Source organism: Entelurus aequoreus, linkage group LG25 (genome assembly GCF_033978785.1).
Source record: "Entelurus aequoreus isolate RoL-2023_Sb linkage group LG25, RoL_Eaeq_v1.1, whole genome shotgun sequence".
In the NCBI taxonomy this organism is placed as follows: domain Eukaryota; kingdom Metazoa; phylum Chordata; class Actinopteri; order Syngnathiformes; family Syngnathidae; genus Entelurus; species Entelurus aequoreus.
Window position 1 is genome coordinate 26,747,501 of NC_084755.1, and position 12,478 is coordinate 26,759,978.

Sequence of the window (12,478 nt, forward strand, 5' to 3'; positions counted from 1 at the left end):
GAATAATTAAAAATTGCTATTTGGATGTGAATCTTTTTGGTTTTTTTGCGCACCCCTGTTGTCCAAACATGGCTTTTGTGCCGAGTGTTGCAAGCGCTGCGTGCACAGTATATACCAGCGGAGGCACGATAAAAGACAGGAAGGGAGCGTTTGTGCTGTGACGCACTCCCTCTGTTCAACACAATAAAAAAAACTCATCTATGGACTTTCTCCAACAAAGACACTCAGAAGCCAAGTGGAAGCCAGAACAGCATGAAGAGAACCAAGAGCGACAAAAGCCATTATCAAAAATAAAAAAATAAAATAAAAAAATAAAAAAGGAAGCGGCAGACAAAAACAGACGAGGCCAACAAGACCATCTCTAGTGTTGGAAGGACAACAGGAAGGCGAGCTGACCCTAACCCCAGGTGAAAAGTTGCCTACCCAAGGTTCTGGGTCATTTTGTTCAGTGTGTGCTGGGTCATCCGCAGGTTGATCCTCCATAAAGTCCTCTAGCGCATCCTCCCCGCTCATGTTTGGCCCCGGGCTCTGCCTCCTCCCCTCCTCCTCGCAGCATGCACGACTAATACCAGCCTTCTCAAATCCAGCCTGGATTTACGCTCAACAGCCTAAATCCAAAGCAAGTGAACGAGGTGGGGATTGAACGGCGCAGACCTCGCTGCTTCCTGTTCTGCTCTTTGCCAAATAGAAACCGAGGTGGCATGCAACACACACACACACACACACACACACACACACACACACACACACACACACACACACACGCGCAAAGAACACACACTTGTGGTTGTGCAAGTTCGAGAGCTCACAAGCTTCCTGTTAGAGGAGAGATAGTTTCATACATTTAAACCGCTAGTTCATGACCTTTTCTCTGCCTTTTAAAACAAAAAAAATGTGCATTTTAGGGGTGTCCCTTCTGATATGATAGCGATATTTGATGGCTTTGTGTGGCCCTAAACAATTATTTTTGTGAGACTCCTGAAAGGCCCCCCTAACATCACTGGCCCTCCGTAAACATGCACAAAAACAAAAAAAAACCTCCTAAAGTAAGGTAAATGTTACCGTATTTTTCAGAATATAAGGCGCTACTTTTTTCCTACGCTTCAAACCCCGCGGCTCGTAAAACGGTGTGGCTAATTTGTGGATTTTTCTTCACAAACGGCCAAAATGTTTTGTATTCAACAAATAGTTCCCATTGAACACTGACAAAGACAATGAATATGTGTGTTATTGTGTGTGCTATAGCGCAATGTTTTGCTGCGGTTTGAACGTCGACAGTATTTCCTTCAGTTTAGTGCCTTGAACCGGAAGTACAAGTGCCGTTCCGTCGTCTGATCTTCCATAGCGTTCTCCTCGTATAAATTCCTTGTTTGTCACTCCAAGCAGCGTTTGTAAGTTTTACAATACAACTAAAACAATTTATACTCACTAAACCGTCCCATGTATGATGTCTGTAGGAGTGTTTTCATGCATATTTGTACGTGCTATCGTAATGTCATGAAGCTAGCGTCGTTAGTATTAGCTAATATGCTAGCACATTTATGAGTGTCTGTGTTAGCATTATGAATTAGCAATGACATTCTTTTTGTATTGTTTGAGTTTTTTAAATTCACTAAAACGTCACCGAGGAATTATTGAGTCTGATTAGTCGATTGGAGAGCTAGCTTGCGCAGCTAGTGGGTCCATGCCAATGACTTCTGTTTTGTTTGATCAGCCGTTTTACTGCCGTGTTACAGACACCATTTGGAAACAATTAAGGTATGTGTGGAGGTTGCCCTCTTGTGGGTTCTCCTGACCCCAAAGATCTTCTCGTGAGCCCGGTAGTCTGGTGTAACAATGTTTTTATTGTGCACCCACGCGCCAGGTCAGCACTCTTTTCAGCAACTTTTCAGTCATTCGGCTGCTCTTCCTCTTGCGGCTCAAACTCCAACTCCAACCACTGTGTCTCGGCCCGGCTGCTGCTAATAAGCATGGCAGGTGATCGGATGATCAGCCCCAGCTGGGTAATCCAATCACCTGCCAGCTGTGCTTCGAGGCCGGTCCTTACACACCCCGCTCTGCGGCAGGCCCGCAGACCACGCCCCCTCCACAGTAGGTAAATAACATTTACAAAATATTTTTGTGCAAATAGTTCATTTCATTACATATTTATCTGTGGCTTATAAAAATATATATCTTGTGGGTGCCGCCTTTATGTGTGCTCTACAGTCCGAAAAAAATGCTAGCTTATTCAAGTGGGATTGTCATGAGTGGAGAATAATAATAATCATAATAAAACAGTAGATCAGTATTATTAGGGCATCTATTGAGGGTTAAGCATCCTGTCATGATCCATTACCCGGATCATGGCATGATTTATGTTGGTAATGTTTCTGTTCTACTCTGTTTCCCTGTTTACTGTTGGTTTCCATGGGCACTGATTCTCCTCACCTGTCTTAGTTTAGCAATTAGTGTTCCCACCAGGTGTTTTGGTTAATCACTCCCCTTTATAGTTTCCTGTCACCCAGCAATAGTTGCTGGGTCAATGTTTGCTTTAGGCAACATTTACTTTCTCCTGTTTTTTCTCCTCGCTATAGTAAGTTTGCACACACTAGCATTCCTCGTTTTTCACCCTTGGTGACTTTTTGTGTTTTTTAGCTCCATGCTTGCTAGTATCCTCAGTTTTGTATTTTTGTCCTGCGTTTAATTTATTAAAATACTTAATTTTACCTGCACACTCCTCCTGCTTGTCCTCTGCCTTGGAAGGAATGCTACCAGCGCAGCCATGCAACCAAGACTAACACATCCCCTGTCTTTAAAACCAGTGCATACTGGTGCGCTTTATAGTACAATACAGTAATTACCACTCTACTTCAACTTAAAGACAGCACAAGTCAATTACATATCGTAATAATAAATAATAGTTGTTTTTTTTAATACCTGTCATTACTTTCTGTGGCGGTGAGTAACTTTATTTGATCAAGCCTCTTTGGTCTTATGTATGTATGGTTGGTGCAGAGTTAAAGGCCTACTGAAATGATTTTTTTTTATTTAAACGGGGATAGCAGATACATTCTATGTGTCATACTTGATCATTTCACGATATTGCCATATTTTTGCTGAAAGGATTTAGTAGAGAACATCGACGATAAAGTTGCACCTTTTGGTCGCTGATAAAAAAAGCCTTGCCTGTACCGGAAGTAGCGTGACGTCAACAGTTGAAGGGCTCCTCACATTTCCCCATTGTTTTCAATGCAGCTAGAGCGATTCGGACCGAGAAAGCGACGATTACCCCATTAATTTGAGCGAAGATGAAAGATACGTGGATGAGGAACGTTACAGTGAAGGACTAGAATGTAGTGCAAGACATATCTTTTTTCGCTCTGACCGTAACTTAGGTACAAGCTGGCTCATTGGATTCCACACTCTCTCCTTGTTCTATTGTGGATCAAGGATTTGTATTTTAAACCACCTCGGATACTATATCCTCTTGAAAATGAGAGTCGAGAACGCGAAATGGACATTCACAGTGACTTTTATCTCCACGACAATACATCGGCGAAACACTTTAGCTACGAAGCTAACGTGATAGCATCGTGCTTAACTGCATATAGAAACAAAAGAAATAAACCCCTCGACTGGAAGGATAGATAGAAAATCAACAATACTATTAAACCATGGACCTGTAACTACACGGTTAATGCTTTCCAGCCTGGCGAAGCTTAACAATGCTGTTGCTAACGACGCCATTGAAGCTAATTTAGCAACCGGACCTCACAGAGCTATGCTAAAAACATTAGCTATCCACCTACGCCAGCCAGCCCTCATCTGCTCATCAACACCCGTGCTCACCTGCGTTCCAGCGATCGACGGTGCGACTTCACCTGATCACAGATGCGGTCGGCGGCCCAGAGACGGAGGAAGTGTAAGGTGAGTTCGGCGGCTAGCGCGTCTGCTATCCACCTCAAAGTCCTCCTGGTTGTGTTGCTGTAGTCCGCCGCCAATACACCGATCCCACCTACAACTTTCTTCTTTGCAGTCTTCATTGTTCATTAAACAAATTGCAAAAGATTCACCAACACAGATTTCCAGAATACTGTGGAATTTTGAGATGAAAACAGAGTTTTTTGTATAGGATTCAATGTGTCCGCATACTTCCGTTTCAACGATTGACGTCACGAGCATACGTCATCATACATAGACGTTTTCAACCGGACGTTTAGCGGGAAATTTAAAATTGCACATTATAAGTTTACCCGGCCGTATTGGCATGTGTTGCAATGTTAAGATTTCATCATTGATATATAAACTATCAGACTGCGTGGTCGGTAGTAGTGGGTTTCAGTAGGCCTTTAATAATAATAATATCGGCCAATACTTAAAGGAGCCATATGTAATCATTTCATGTCAAGTCATCATTAAATGGCCCTGATATGTCAAAAGGCATTAATAAATCATGTTATTTTCCAATACCTCTATAACTGATAACAATAGTTCAGCCGGGATATGCTCATTTCAAAATTAGATTTACAGCCCCGAAACATTATTGTTTTCATTTCGATGTCCCACCCTTCACCGTTTGACCAATTAGAAAGTCAGTAAGTGTGTCACATCCAGGTTGCCAGTTACGCACCGCCACCTTTGTCTGCATACTGCCACTGGTAAAGTTACTAAACATGTCAGATCTTAGTCAATCTAAAAGTTACCATTCTCAACTTATTCATGACAAAGCCAGGAACAAAACCAGGATTTGTATCGGGGATGCTTTTGAAAGATGGAGACCATTGAAGGCGGAGAAGATTTTTTCATCTGACGCCAAATTTACTAATTTCCTGTTTGATAGGTAAGTCAGACATTTACCTTTTCTTATTGCTTGTAATAAATGGAAATGGACATTTGGTATGTAAACTATATTGTCCAATACAGTCTATGATCTTGTCTAACAAAGATAGTATGTTCCTGCAACCAATGCTTAGTGTGATGGTGCTTCGCTCCTAGTGTAATGCTTAGCATGCTAGCCCGGTCAATGGCACATCGACATATATGCCCGTTAGCCTGTATGTCAATGTGTCATCCAACTGACAGGGCAAAATATATTTTGGACAAATAAAACCTATGTGGATATATTTCCTTCTCAATATGCTGATACGCTGAGGAAATGCGTTCCAACATTAGCACGACTAATTGCGGTTTCTGGTACTGTATGTGCATCAGGTACATATGGGGTGGTATTTGCTTGGCACAATATAATGCATTACATGTAATGATTTTATACTTTGTGTATTGACATGCTAGTAGGCTATATGAGTTATGCGTAAGGTGGGTTGGCTCATAGAATCGCACTCTGCACTGAAAGATGGAGATGTGCGTACATGGAAGAGAATGCAGTGCGTCAGGTTGGATGCAACATGGGGTTATGCTGAACGAAATGTGGCAGTCATTTTATTGTTGGCCTTAGCTTGCCATCAAAGTAGACCTATGCCATATATAATATATTATATAATATTATATATTATTATTGGATGGTGGTCCGTGCGGTCAAACTAGACATTTTAGCAGTGTAATGCCAACAGTCTGTCCCAACTCCCGACTAAAATGTTGCTGCGTAACTTTACAATTACATTTGGCTAATGGACATCAGTCAAATATGGCATAAATACTTAGTAAACCATCTTGCAAGAAGCATAAACAAGAGGAAACTACAGTGTAGGACTCGCCATTTGAAGGTCCTTGGAGTAGGATTCGGCTGCGTATCTGGCAACCTCAGTCAGGGAGAGTTGGAGGGGACTACAGAATTTTTACCGTGATTGCAGTATCATTTCTGGCCACATTACTACATATGGCACCTTTAAGGCACCAATATCGGTATTGTATCGGAATTAAATAGTTGTAAAGTGTGGTTTCCAAGGGCCAAGTACTGTACTGTACTAGCAAATAGTCTGTAAACTCAGGACAGAGCACTAAGCTACGTCAGTCACTGGGTACTTTAAAGCATGAAAGTGTGTTCCAGAGAGAAACCCAACAAGGCCATAAGGGCGACCTCTTTCCGCTGACCTTCTACTAAAAAGGACTTGACATTTGAAGCAGATTTTTTGTTGTAGACGTAAATAGCAGCCAAGTTGTGTCAAATGTCCCCAGAAAAAAACTTGTTATTAAGACTAATATTTGTTTTCACTTCCGGGTTGAGGTTTTGTACATTTAGTATGAACTAAAGAGGAAGACAAATGATGCTACGGATCTAAATAACTGAAAAAGATTGGACACCTCTGACATATAACCGCCCTCAGTCCACTTCCTTTTAGTCACGGGATAGTTTGACTCAGACAGTCAAAAGTAAAGGGTCAACGACCCACAGCAGAGCAAACTAGAGTCATGTGCCGTAAATTCCCAGCTCTAAGCCGTTCATTTTTTCCTACACTTTAAACCCTGCAGCTAAAAAAATCGGTGCGTCTAATTTATAGATTTTTCTTTGCTGAGAGCCATAAAAACAACCAGTTTAAAAAAACATAACTAGCAAATACACTGAGAAAGTGTTTTATTGTTTGTGCTATGGCGCCATCTTTTGGACAAGTTCGCTCACTGCAGGTGCTGTTTAGTCTTCTAGCCGTTCATAGCGTTTTTACTCGTATAGATTCTTCATTCATGACTCCAGCCAACGTTTGCACGTTTTACAATATAACTAAAACTAGTCATACTTACTAAACCGTCCCGTGTGCGACGTCTGTACCGTAAATTCCCGACTATAAGCCGCCATTTTTTTCCTACGCTCTGAGCACTGCAGCTTATAAAACAGTGCGGCTAATTTGTGGATTTTTCTACACTGACGGCCATAATGCAAATTGTTTTCATGAAACATGCAAAGACACTAAAATGGTTAGTTATTGTTTGTGCTAAAGCTCCATCTTTTGGACAAGTTCGCTCACTGCTGGTGCTGCTGAGTGAATGCCTACAGTGTTTCCTGCAGTTTAAAGCTTTGAACCGGAAGTACAAGTGCCATTCCATCTTCTAATTGTACATCGCTTTTCTACTCGTATGGATTCTTCATTCATCACTCCAAGCAACGTTTGTAAGTTTTACAATATAACTAAAACAATTCTTACTTACTAAACCGTCCCATGTGTGATATCTGAAGGAGTGTTTTCACACATTTTTGTACGTGCTATTGTAGTGTTATGAAGCTAGCATCGTTAGCATTAGCTAATATGCTACCACGTTTACGTGTGTCTGTGTTAGTATTATTACCTTACACCATTCTTTTTGTATTGTTTCAGTTTCACAAATTCCTCAGTAAGTTCACCAAAACGTCACCGTGGAGTTATTGAGAATGTTTAGCTGATTGTAAAGCTAATTTCCGCAGCTAGTGTGTCCATGACGATGACTTCTGTTTTGTTTGATCAGCCGTTTTACTGCCGTGTTGCAGACAACAGTTTGGTAACAATTAAGGTATGTAAATAAACATTTACAGAATCTTACTGTGCAAATATTCATTTTGCAACATACTATATACATCTGCAGCTTATAGTCCAGTGCGACTAATATACTGAAACATTTTTTTTTAGTGGGTGCGGTTTATATGCCGGTGCAGAGTTTGACACTAAGGAGACTCAAGTCACACTGGAAAGGTCCCAGAATGGTCTCTAAAAATCCAATAAACATCTTAAAGGCCTACTGAAATGAATTTTTTTTATTTAAACGGGGATAGCAGATCTATTCTATGTGTCATACTTGATCATTTCGCGATATTGCCATATTTTTGCTGAAAGGATTTAGTATAGAACAACGACGATAAAGATTGCAACTTTTGGTATCTGATAAAAAAAAAGGCTTGCCCCTACCGGAAGTAGCGTGACGTAGTCAGTTGAACATATACGCAAAGTTCCCTATTGTTTACAATGATGGCCGCATGAAGTGAGAGAGATTCGGACCGAGAAAGCGACAATTTCCCCATTAATTTGAGCGAGGATGAAAGATTTGTGGATGAGTAAAGTGCAAGTGAAGGACTAGTGGGGAGTTGAAGCTATTCAGATAGGGAAGATGCTGTGAGAGCCGGGGGTGACCTGATATTCAGCTGGGAATGACTACAACAGTAAATAAACACAAGACATATATATACTCTATTAGCCACAACACAACCAGGCTTATATTTAATATGCCACAAATTAATCCTGCATAAAAACACCTGTGTGTTTGTTACGCTAGCTCCTAGCTCCTCTGCTACCTCATAGCTCCATAGAACACGCCAATACAATTCAAACACCTGATCAACACACACAATCACTCAGCCCAAAAGACCGTTCACCTAACCCAAGGTTCATAAAGCTTATATATTTTTAAAAAGTTACGTACGTGACGCGCACATACGGTCAAGCTATCAAATGTTTAGCAGCCAAGGCTGCATACTCACGGTACCTGATATTCAGCTGGGAATGACTACAACAGTAAATAAACACAAGACATATATATACTCTATTAGCCACAACACAACCAGGCTTATATTTAATATGCCACAAATTAATCCTGCATAAAAACACCTGCGTGTTTGTTACGCTAGCTCCTAGCTCCTCTGCTAGCTCCTAGCTCCATAGAACACGCCAATACAATTCAAACACCTGATCAACACACACAATCACTCAGCCCAAAAGACCGTTCACCTAACCCAAGGTTCATAAAGCTTATATATTTTTAAAAAGTTACGTACATACGCAAAAAAAAGTTGCGCACATACGGTCAAGCGATCAAATGTTTAGAAGCCAAAGCTGCATACTCACAGTAGCACGTCTGCGTCTTTGTCATCCAAATCAAAGTAATCCTGGTAAGAGTCTGTGTTGTCCCAGTTCTCTACAGGCGTCTGTGTATCGAAGTCAAAAGTCCTCCTGGTTAGAGTCTCTGTTATCAGAGTTCTTCCATCTTGACTGCATCTTTCGGGAATGTAAACAAAGAAGCGCCGGCTGTGTACTGTTGTTGCTGACTACGTTCGAAAAATACGTCCATTTCGCACCGACAACTTTCTTCTTTGCTTGCTCAGCTTCCTTCTCCATAATGCAATGAACATGATTGCAACAGATTCACGAACACAGATGTCCAGAATACTGTGGAATTATGAAATGAAAACAGAGCTTTTTCGTATTGGCTTCAATGTGGAAGGCATACCCGTGTTCGCCGGGCTACGTCACGCGCATACGTCATCCTCAGAGGCGTTTCGAACCGGAAGTTTAGCGGCAAATTTAAAATGTCACTTTATAAGTTAACCCGGCCGTATTGGCATGTGTTATAATGTTAAGATTTCATCATTGATATATAAACTATCAGACTGCGTGGTCGGTAGTAGTGGGTTTCAGTAGGCCTTTAATATACACAGTTTTCATGTTAGTTTAAATAAAGTCCTCTGCCACGATGAAAACTCCTCCTATTCCTCAAGATGGCGGCGGCCTGCTCGGCTGCGGCTGCAGAGGCTCGTGGTAGTAATGGAACTTTTTTGGCAAATATATCGGTAAATTTCAAAGTTAACCTCCAGCGTAGTCACTCCATAGTAACATACGACCGCCAGACAATTTTAGATGTAAATAAATCAAACAGTTTTAGACCAAAAGACGCGTAGATGCTGGACCTCCTCGGTAGCATGGGAATACTACGCCGGCTACATCCAGTGGCCTGTGAAGCAGCGGAGCCAAGTATCAGCGAGGACCGCCCCATTTCATCAATATGTGAATTTTGCAAACAGGGGTGGAAGCACGCTGAACATGGTGTACAGCAATATTAAGCATGCATTCAAAGTTGCACCCCGACCTCACCTTGGCTACTCAGACCATCTCTCTGTAATGCTAATTCCTGCATACAAGCCCCTACTGATCAGAAAGCAAGCTACAGTGAAGCAGGTGAGGACCTGGCCAGAGGGAGCAATGGAAGCATTACAAGATTGCTTCGAAAGCACAGACTGGGACATGTTCAAGGCAGCCGCCACCGACAATCATCACACATGTGTGGAGGAGTATGCAGAGTCTGTGTCCGCATACATTCAGAAGTGCATGGGGGATGTTAGTGTAATCAAGAACATCCCCACACGGGCCAACGAGATACCCTGGATGAACAGTGAGGTACATGCAATGCTGAAGGCTCGGAACAAGGCTTTTAAATCTGGCGACATGGTAGCACTTAAAACAGCCAGAGCTAACCTGAACCGTGCCATTAGGGTTGCAAAGCGTGCTCACAGTCAGAAAGTGCAGAACTTCTTCGAGAACCCCACGAACACTAGACGAATGTCCCTGTGACAACAGCATCAGCTTCCTTAACGACCTAAACAACCACTTTGCAAGATTTGAGGCACTTAACACCACTCCGGCGAGGAAATCCATCCCTCACCCTGATGAGCAGCCGCTCAACCTGGACACAGCGGATGTCCGGAAAACCCTGAGGAGAGTGAACCCCCGGAAAGCAGCGGGACCTGATGACATCCCGGGCAGGATGCTTAAGGGATGTGCAGACCAGCTGGCTAGGGTTCTCACAGACATCTTCAACACCTCGCTGACCCAGGCTGTGGTACCATCATGTTTTAAGACGGCCACAATCATTCCAGTGCCTAAAAAACCCACAATCTCCTCCCTCAATGATTATCGCTCCGTGGTATTCACCCCCATCATAATTAAGTGCTTTGAGAGGCTGGTAAAGGAATACATTGTCTCCAGACTTCCCCCCACATTCGACCCATACCAGTTTGCTTATCGCTCTAACCGCTCCACATAGGACGCCATCTCCTCTGCACTCCACCTGAGCTTAGAACATCTGGAAGGAAAGGACACATACGTGCGGATATTGTTTCTGGACTTCAGCTCGGCGTTCAACACCATCATCCCGCAGCACTTGGTGAGCAAACTGGCCCCCCTTGGATTCAGTACCCCCTATGCAACTGGCTGCTTGACTTCCTCACAGACAGACCCCAGTCTGTGGGAGTGGGCGACAACACCTCCAGTGCCATCTCCCTGAGCACCGGCTCCCCCCAGGGCTGCGTCCTGAGTCCGCTGCTGTTCACGTTGATGACTCATGACTGCTGCGCCAGGTCCACTACTAACCACATTGTAAAGTATGCGGACGACACAACAGTAGTGGGCCTCATCCGTGACAACAACGACATGGACTACAGGGAGGTGAAACATCTGGTTGACTGGTGCAGAACCAACAACCTGGTCCTGAACGTCGACAAGACCAAGGAGATCATTGTCGATTTCAGAAAGCACCAGTCCAGCCACACTTCACTCTTCATCAACGGCACAGCGGTGGAGATGGTAAGCAGCACCAAGTTCCTGGGGGTGCAGATAACTGACAATATGACCTGGTCCCTACACACCGGAGCTCTAGTAAAAAGAGCTCAGCAGCGCATGCACTTTTTGCGTCGGATGAAAAGAGCACAGCCCCCCCCCCCATTCTCAGCACATTCTACAGAGGCACTATAGAGAGCCTACTGACCAACTGCATCTCTGTCTGGACTGGAGCCTGCAGTGCCTCAGACTGGAAGTCTCTCCAGAGAGTGGTGAGGACGCCGGAAAAGATCATCAGGACTCCTCTTCCTCCTATCCAGGAGATCGCAAAAAGCCGCTGCCTGACCAGGGCTCAGAAAATCTGCAGAGACTCATTCCACCCCACCAAGGACTGTTTTCACTGCTGGACTCTAGAAAGAGGTTCCGCAGCGTCCGTAGCAGAACCTCCAGGTTCTGTAACAGCTTCTTCCTTCAGGCCGTAAGACTCTTGAACGCATTAAAATAATCCCCTCAATTCCCCCCAAAAATGGATTAACTCGCTGGAATATAAAGACAATATAACATACATCCATAAACGTGGATGCATATGCAAAAGTGCAATACATTTATCTGTACAGTAATCTATTTATTTATATCGGCACCTTATTGCTCTTTTAACCTGCACTACAATGAGCTAATGCAATTAAATTTCGTTCTTATCTGTACCTGGCTGGTAAAGAAGGCCAGTAATGTGGTGGGAGTGGATCTAGACTCTCTGGCGGTGGTGTCAGAGAGGAGAAGTCTAGCAAAGCCATTATGGACAACACCTCCCACCCACTACACTCGGACCTGGCGGAGAGAATGAGCACGTTCAGTGGAAGGCTCAGACTCCCAAAATGCAACACGGAACGACACAGGAGGTCCTTCATACCGACAGCCGTCAGACTGTATAATGCAAATGTTCCTTCTTGACTGCACTTAAATGTAGAATATATGTATAATATATTTATATTATTCACATGTGAATAATGCTGTATAGTATTTATTGTCTATTGTGAGCGAACTGTGGTGCTGAATTTCCCCCAGGGATCAATAAAGTACTTTCTATTCTATTCTATTCTAAAGTTCAAATTTGAATGACAATATAAGGAAGTCTAAATCTAAGTCTAAGTTAATGCAGGTGTAATATCCATTTTCTACTTATCACATTCTTTATTGTTATCTGCGTGTTCTCTTCTTTCTTTGCACTATCAAACTCTTTTATGAGG

The 12,478-nt window shown here is 43.0% G+C and overlaps 1 protein-coding gene across 5 annotated transcripts in view; it reads right to left on the reverse strand.

Moving 5' to 3' along the window:
* LOC133642751 (serine/threonine-protein kinase N1-like) overlaps window positions 1-12,478 on the reverse strand; it is a 141,681-nt gene that overhangs the window by 65,455 nt on the left and 63,748 nt on the right. For 2 of the 5 annotated variants that reach the window (XM_062037115.1, XM_062037113.1), the window contains exon 1: window positions 424-622. The exons of 2 other annotated variants lie outside the window; for them this stretch is intronic. In XM_062037115.1, coding sequence (XP_061893099.1) covers window positions 424-513 — 90 coding nt within the window. In that variant the 5' untranslated portion in view covers window positions 514-622. Of the gene's footprint in view, window positions 1-423; window positions 623-12,478 lie in introns of those variants that run through there. One more of the 5 variants, XM_062037114.1, reaches the window with a different exon arrangement.